The 8898-nt window shown below is 41.9% G+C and overlaps 1 protein-coding gene across 2 annotated transcripts in view; it reads right to left on the reverse strand.

Moving 5' to 3' along the window:
- Nucleotides 1–8710, reverse strand: part of tmem248 (transmembrane protein 248) — a 34247-nt gene extending 25537 nt beyond the window's left edge. For both annotated transcript variants that reach the window (XM_085798300.1, XM_085798302.1), the window contains exons 1-3: nt 8616–8710; nt 5155–5313; nt 4298–4586 (exon numbers count right to left, since the gene is read on the reverse strand). In XM_085798300.1, the coding sequence (XP_085654426.1) occupies nt 4298–4586; nt 5155–5313; nt 8616–8618 (451 nt within the window). In that variant the 5' untranslated portion in view covers nt 8619–8710. The remainder of the gene's footprint in view (nt 1–4297; nt 4587–5154; nt 5314–8615) is intronic.
- Between the last annotated feature and the right edge of the window lie 188 nt (nt 8711–8898).

Raw genomic sequence — 8898 nt, forward strand, 5'->3', positions numbered from 1 at the left:
CTTTTGCCACCGTTTGCAGCACATCATCACATTACAATGGCAACATGCTTCTGTCTGTGCTCTCTGTGGCGAAGTGGCAGAGTAAAGGTTTATTGATCATGAGGTCATAGGTTCGATTCCTGCCTCATTCATGTCGTACTTTCTGCTAGAGACTTCATTAGTGTGACTGCTGAAGCAGTCACACTATTGTTCTTCTGTTTGGCCATTTTCTTCCGCCTTTTTACGGTCTTCTTCTAGTCCTTCATACTTTGTGCTATTTCAACAATTCATATATCAAAACGTGCAGCTTTTTTTGAACTTTATCGGCATTACTTTTCTCTTTTTAACTATTTATACTTTTTCAAATATTTAACTTTTTCACAAAAAATCTCACATTCATCAAAGTCTCAACCTGTCTTCTTGATAACTCCACTGTAGTGTAGTGGGTAGGGTAACTGCTTGCCAACCCTAAGGTCACTGGTTCGAATCCAAGGGAAGAATTCTTGTTATGTTATGTTGAATTCTGCTCTCCTCCCCCGCCTTCAATTGGTTACAGGTGTTTGTTATCTCCTTGATTACTCATACCAGTTTGCAGCACATCATCACATTACAATGAATGACAACAGTTTTGAAAGCAGTGTGCTCTCTGTAGCCGAGTGGCAGAGTAAAGGTTTAGTGATCATATGGTCATGGGTTCGATTCCTGCCTCAGTCTTTTCACTTCATTGCTTGACTTTTGATTCCAATTATTCAGCTGTCATTGGACAGTCTTTGATTCCTCATAGTATAAAGCTCATTGTAACTCAGGTTCTCTGTGGCCATATGGTTAGTGCTCAGCCTGAAATTCACAGACATTTTCATTCTAAGTCATTCAAGCTTGACTCTCAAGCTTTCTTGATGTTGACAGTGTGCAGATCATTAACAGACAACAGTCTCTGCAACTGTGTGTGCACCGTGGCCTAGAGGCAGAGTGGAAGTCTAATGACCATGAGGATGTGGGTTCGATTCTGACCTTGGTCAAACATTTGTATGGTGATCACAGCTTGCACTATTTGCTAATTCTGCAACAGCGTTCAGTTGCTGTCAGCAGTCACACCATTTCCATTCTTGGAAATGCTTTTTCTAGTTCAAATTCTGATTTGTAGACAAACTTCTAATGGCTCATTTATGATGCTTTTTAAGCATCATTGAAAAATCTCACATTCATCAAACTCTCAACCTCTATTTCATCAGAAGTGTTGGAATGGCCTAGTGGATAAGGGTCCTGCCATCCAACCACAAGGTCACAGGTTCAAATCCCACCTGAGCAGTCTTGTTAGTGTGTCAGCCACTTTGAACTTTAACCAATACCACTTGGTCTGGTCACATTATCAAACTTGATAATGCATATGCGCCCCCACCTATTCTCTTTACCTCTTTTGGTTTGTGTTAACATGTTTCTTGTTTATACCACTGCACTAAGATTGATTTGCACTGGAACTACAGCTTTGGGCTCGTTAACTTCAGAGTCAGACAGAGTGCAGTTCATCAACAGACAACAGTCTCTGCAACTGTGTGTACACTGTGGCCTAGAGGCAGAGTGAAAGTCTGTTGACCACGAGGTTGTGGGTTCAATACCTACCTTGGTCAACCATTTGAATGGTGATTACTGCTTGCACTATTTGCTAATTCTGCAACAGCGTTCAGCACATCATCACATTACAATGGCAACATGCTTATGTCTGTGCTCTGTGTGGCGAAGCGGCAGAGTAAAGGTTTAGTGATCATGATGTTGTGGGTTCGATTCCTGGTTCAAATCTTGCCTCAACAACAATTATAGTGAATTATTTTCCCAGTCGTCCTCTGTTGACTTCTGATAACTTGCTTCATGTTGAAACTGTTGCTCTCAGCCTGAAATTCACAGAAATTTTCATTCTAAGTCATTCAAGCTTGACTCTCAAGCTTTCTTGGTGTTGACACAGTGTGTTTCCAACAGGTGCAGCTTTGGGCTCGTTAACTTCAGAGTGAGACAGAGTGCAGCTCATCAACAGACAACAGTCTCTGTAACTGTGTGTACACTGTGGCTTTGAGGCAGAGTGAAAGTCTACTGACCATGAGGTTGTGGGTTCGATTCCTACCTCGGTCAAACATTTGTATGGTGATCACTGCTTGCACTATTTGGTAATTCTGCAACAGCGTTCAGCTGCTTTCAGCATTCACACCATTTCCATTCTTGGAAATGCTTTTTCTAGTTAATCATTTTACTCATCCTCTCAACAGTGATGAGCTCCTCATGTCCACAGCAGATCTCATTTTCTTCAAAGCTAACCTCTGATACAGGTATGACATTTAATTTTAGCTGCTTTAACTATACAGTATGTACAAAGTTGTTTGGATTATCTAAGACGCAAATCTGCCAAGTTTTATGATGCTGTCATTTCTTTCATCCTTCTTAAATCTTTATATGTGGAGCTGTGCAGAAAATGTACATAAATCGGATGCCGAGAAAGAAGAATTCACAAACACATTTGAAGCCACTGATTTACTTCTGTTTGAATGAAAACCAGGTGTACGTCTTTTTTTTATATAGAACCTTTCTCACAAAGTTTTAAGGTGCTTGTTCAGAGAAAATAAAATGAAGTCAAAAGAGAACAACCTTTATAGCCCTACTATAAAAGGCGGAAAACTTTTTAATTTCTTTGGTGTCGGTCACAACGAATATACCATAATTTAAAGTTCGACAAAAATAAAGACAAAAATCATATCATCTGTGCAAGTTATTGTCTTTGCAAATAACTCTGGGACGTTGCATAACCATGTTCAGCACAGGCATGTGGACGTCAACCAGCAAGGTAAAGAGCGGTGCTGTTCGCTACGCTCTGCAAACTACATATTTCTGCTCTTTTTTAATGTTTTCACTAGGGATGTCCCGATCCGATCACGTGATCGGAAATCGGGGTCGATCACGTGGTTTCAGACTCGATCGGAATCGGACGTTACATCCCGATCAGGAATCGGATATATTACATATCTACATGTCAGGGTTTTCCTATCTGTCTAAAGCGAAGACGGGCCGCATGGGGGGCGTTCAGATGTATCATCTTTTGCACTCTCAAACACATTACTTTTACTGTAGACGTTCGTCATGTGCGCTCATTACCCAAAGCGTCGCGCATTCGGTGCAGCGTGCTTTGTGTTTTGTGCATGGTCTGTGGCGCACAGCTCCACGGTGTGTGTGTGTGGCTGCGTCGTCGTGGACAAGTAACGATATGAAATGACGGCGCTTGCGAGAGTGTGAGAGACGATCGTGTCACCGTGTCAGCTCACTGTTTGTTTGTGTGTGTGTGGCTGCGTTGTTTCACTGCTGACTTCCAAGCAGCTTGTTGTTGATGTTTGAGCGCTACACACACCTGCAGCAACAACAGTCACTGCAGCTTCTACTGAGAGCGAGTCCGACGTAACGCACGTGAGACCGACACACGGACCGACCGCGCAGATGTCGCGGACATTGTTAAACTTCTCATACTGTTGAATAAAAAACTACCGTTGTGTTGCGTGATGGCAGATACAGAACCAGGTATTTATTTAAAGTTAGAGAGGGAGAAGGAACAAGGTGAGCTGGGTGAGGGAGGGAGGGAGGGAGAAGGAGCGGAGTGAGTGAGGGAGAGGGAGAAGGAGCGAGGTAGGTGAGGGAGGGGGGGGGGGCGGGGGGGCAGACAGGCAGGAGAGGGTGGGATCAGGGGAGAGAGGCTGGTGATTGAGAAAGACATGATAAGCTATTTTATTTTTGACCAAATGTTCTTGTTGTTGACTTATGGATAACGGCATTAATATTATACTGTGGAGCTACTGTGCTAATATACATTGAGAGTTTACAATACTGCAATAAATGTCATGGGCTTGTTATTGAGGTAGAGTATTATTGGGAGATTGTGATATTGTTACATCCCTAGTAGAGCACAAAGAACAGAAAAATAGTGGGATGATACAGTTGATCTACATTAAAAACTTTACTGCATTGCCAAAGTATCGGATCGGGACTCGGTATCGGCAGATACTCAAAATCAAATGACTCGGACTCGGACTCGGGGGCAAAAAAATGTGATCGGGACATCTCTAGTTTTCACATGTTTTTCATGAAGTGGAATAAAGTAGATATGGACCACAAACATGCATGCATTCATCAGCCTCTTACTTTTACCTTCACCGAAATGTAAGCTCAACTCTCAAACAAACCCTCTCCCACCTCAGGTTTTAAAACCTGGGATATAAAACAAGTCCCACCACACAGATCATTTTTACCAACAAACAGACTGGTGGCGATGAGACAGAGGACCTACCAGACAGACCAACTTGCTGCCCCAGCACTGTGGCGTACAGGTGAGTGATATTGCGAGAGTACCCTCCAAACGGGCGCTGGGGATCCAGCGTGAGGGTAATGGGGACTGAAATGTTGATGGGACCCGAGTCCTCCAGCAGCAGCGGAGCCTGGGTGCTGGAACGAGCCTGGCCGCTGGTCACGACCATGCTCTCTGGGGTGGTGGACTCGTTCAGGCCATGTTTTATTGTTTCATTCTCCGATACACAGAAATCCAGCTCATTGAAGCGCAGCAGGAAGGTGTTCCAGTCCTGACAAAACAGTATAAGTAGAGTAAGAAGTGTGGATTTGTTGTTTTTGGACGTGACAATATATCAATATCTATTATCTGATTTACACTGCATGTAAATAGTCCCCCAGTAGCTACAGTATATTTATATCCATCTGTATACACAAGTCCGAGTAAAATACCAACAGCCTTTCTGATTTGCATTTGTTTCCTCTTCACATTCACATGCAAAGCTTGAATTTGGTTCGGGTTTGATTTTACTTACCAGTTATAATCTTTATAGTCATGTGTACAATACAGCCAGGTGGAGAGAAGGCCAACTGTACAGCAGCCTGAACAGTATCAAGTAAACCTCACTGTTATCGTTATGTACTGTCAGGATTCTTCTTTTAGCCTTACAGACTTATGTGGGAGAAATGGCTGTACAATTCATAGACTAAATGCAATTTGTGGCATAAAGCCTGTCACGGAGGTCATGGCCTGACATTTGCCATTAGCATTGACCATGTTTTACTGCTGCTTCAATGATGCTTGAAAGAGCACATCATATAATTTCATCTCTTTTAAAAAACTGTGTACTCATGTCTCACCTCTGTCAACTCTGGAGACTTTATCTCTTTGATCTTGAAGAAGTAACCGATGGTCAGGAAGGCGATGGCCACTGCACTGACGCTGATCATAAAGATGACCAATGGCGGACGGTTGTTAATGTAGCTTCTCAGGTTCTCTATAGGATTCAACAGGTACACCTGCCCATGGACAAATACACAGTGTGCAGACATGTAAGCAATGATCTGATTTATCACTGAGGTTTCTATCAATAGTAGAAACTAATAAGCTCTCACATAAATTATTCATTGTAATCTTCTAATGCAGCCACAGATATTCATATGAGACAAAGGATAACAGCAGCCTAGGGTTGGTGTCTTAAAACGTGAGTCTTTTCAATATTTAAAATATGATACATTATTATATGGAACAGAAAAGATTTGTGGTTGAAATTATGCAAAAATTAAAGGTAGTTTCCCCAAATTTAAGTCAGAATATATTTTAAGTAGATACTTTTGTCATGGTCTTGTTTTAAATGATGCCTAATTTTACTTTAGGGCGGGGTTTGATTGAATAATTTGAATATTTCGGGTCTTTGTGTATTCCACCATCATGTGATGCTTACAATTACAATTTATTAACAACAAATGAACCACACATCAGAATAGTTCAATTTAGAGCAGCAAAGCCTGGAAATAAATCTAATAGATATTAATCCAACATCAAAGAGAGAACATTTTAAGCTACTAACTTCACTGCTCAGGTATATCCTAGGTGGAGTAGTAAAAACAGTGTGCTTGATGTTATAATTGTTTATCAGGAAAATGGGGGAAAAAAATGGTTGAACAGGGTGCTTTCAGCAACAGATTGACGTATCAATGGTACGTCTGTCAGCATGTATTTTATAGTGTTGCACCCATACCGATAGGGGGCCCGATACCGCACTAAAATGCTGGCATCGGTATCGACGAGTAAAACAAATGACGCACCGATGCCATTTACTGATATGAACGCTGCGCCTTGTGTCTTCTCTCGCCCGACACTCACTGCTGTGTGATCACACGTGTTCAGTGCATGCCAAGCCAAGTAAGGATGTAAACAATTCAATTAATTGCAGTTAATCCTTTTCAAGGAGTTTTTTGTGAAATGTAAACAAGCAAAGCCGACATAGCGGGATCTCTATTTAAATGTGTGCGCACCGCACTGAGCACACACAGGGGAGAGAGGAGGTGAGAAGAGACAACAACACTGTTACCTGCTGTATACTGGCCTCAGCCTGTACCATCGCTAACACACAGAGACCAGTGTGTAACGAGTCAAAAAGCCGCCGTCACTGAGCTGCCAAACCGACGCGGATCCGGTGTGTTTATCAAAGCTTGTTCGCTGTGCTCAGACACCGGTCGATTTGAGCTGCGTTCAGGCTGCAGTGACGGCGGCTTTTTCACTCGTTACACACTGGTCTGTGGCCAGTAGCCTATACAGCAGGTAACAGTGTTGTCTCTTTTCACCTCCTCTCTCCGTGTGCGGTGCGCACACATGTAAATAGAGATCCCGCTACGTTATGTCGGCGCGGCCGCTACCGGAGCTTAATTTAAAAAAAAAAAAAAAAGCGCTCGTTGCGGTGCAGCTGAGAGCAGCGGAGTTTCCTCTGCTGCAGCTGATCAGCTGACATGTGGTCAAGACGAAGCTACAGAGTAGACCTGTCACTGTCACAGGTGTCTCTCATCTCATCTCATTATTATAGGACTTCAACCTCAGAGCTCTGTCTTCAGACCTGTCCCTGAACATCACACATGGACAGCATGGAGTTGCCTGTGTGATTGGTTACTGAGTTTATTAATGTTTACATCAGGCTGAGTTCAACCAATCAGTTTATGCTACTGTTATTTATGTATATACAGTAATCATTAGTGTAGTGGCAGGAAAGACCATTTCATGTATCAAATCTATTGTGTTGGTCAAGTCAGAGGAAAAATGTTTGGGGTGTGTTTACTGTTCCTAAATGTAAAAATGCGTTACATTGGACCCTCAACATTATTTAAAGGTTAAATAACGTGTTACTTAAACATTTTTACCAGGTAGGCAATAAAAAAGTTCTACTGGATTATAGTATTAGAAGAAAAAAAGCTCTTATATATATTTTTTTCCAAACTGTGTGGTATCGGAACGGTATCGGTATCGGCAGATACTGCACAGCCGGGAATCGGTATCGGGGGCCAAAAAATGGTATCGGTGCAACACTAGTATTTTATGCCTTAAAGGTGCTAATATGGAGTGACTTCTTAAGGGTTTAAACTATTTTCACAACTGTTATTCAACTATTATGTCATAGACACAACAGTTAATGACTGGTGCATTATCAACTTACAAATTTAAAACAACAAATGACTGAAAGCTTCTTGAGACTGACTGTGTGTATAACATGGATCATTTATGCAAAATAAATATTTTACTACATCAAATACAGCCAAGTTGAGATGGTGAATTATATCCTATATAGTAGGGCTGCACAATAAACCACAAAACATTCAGAATCTCAAAATGCCCATTATTATAGCTTAATTTCTTTTGAAGATAAAAAAGTATCACAACAATCCTGACCATTGTTACCACCATAAGTGTTGTGTTGCTACAGAGACGCACTGGACAACAAATCATATTCTCAAGAAGTAAAGGGACATGTTTGGTACAAGACATAACAACACTCACACATCAACTTTCTATTATTTTAAGTGAAAAGCAAAAGTAACCGTTTACACTGAAATCAAAAAGGTAACAACTGCCCATATGAATGCAATATGATGTTTTTTGCAACCTTCTGCAAAGGAAGAAAGCACGTGTTCACGTTTTCAGTGCCTGCCATTTCAAAAGTTAAACAAACAAATGCATTTTTAGCCAAAAATAGAAATAAACATGTTTTCCATCTATGTAAATTAAGTGTCCCTGCATGTATCTACTCGATGTGTGAAATTCTCACAAGCCTTTACAACACTTCTCATCACCCTCCATAACTCTCAGGAGATACTGTAGCTGCCTGACTAGCCACTTCCCTCAAGTCCACATACTCAATGTCAGTCCAGCAGAACGTCGTGTTTTCAGTGAAAAGGGATCAAAATATCTCTCCAAAACGCTTTACTCTCAGTTCATGCTATACAAGTCAAACGTTGACGTTTTGTTGAGGGGGCGACATCACTGTTTTCAAACAACAGGGGCATTTTACTCTTCTGGAGAAACCGTGAGTGTAGTTCTGTAACAAGTTCAGCATTTAGCGAGCATCTTCACATTCAAACTGAACTGTTTTCTGGCCAACCCTGTATTTGTCTCTCTTTACAGCAGGGACCGCAGCCAGCCAGGTGACACAAGCTGTCAACCCTGTAGCACGATGAGCTAGCTACATGGACCATCGGTAATTTTTATACAACAAAACTGAAATATTAACCGTCACACCATGACACTGGGGGGAAAAAACAAGTTAAAGGATTAACACAGTAGCAGCTCTCACCATTTTCTCTTTCTGTGCATGCGACGGATGCTAGCTGGGAGTTTCGTTGCGGGCCACAATAACGGCAGCAGTTATGCTAGCTGCGGAGCTAGCCTGCACTGCTAGCTGGCTGTTTTCCTTCCCGTAAACTAGTCCCTCCTGAATTTACAGCTGAAGAGCAAAAGTCGATGTTCGGTAGATACGGACAGACTTTTAGCGTAGAAAACACCACGTCTACTCCTTCCCATTCTTTGCTTTTATAGTTCAGTGCAGGTACGATGAGAAGTATCTCCTGCGTACAACC

Source organism: Trachurus japonicus, chromosome 14 (assembly GCF_045865225.1).
Source record: "Trachurus japonicus isolate A0001 chromosome 14, Traja_1.0".
NCBI classification, from domain to species: Eukaryota; Metazoa; Chordata; class Actinopteri; order Carangiformes; family Carangidae; genus Trachurus; species Trachurus japonicus.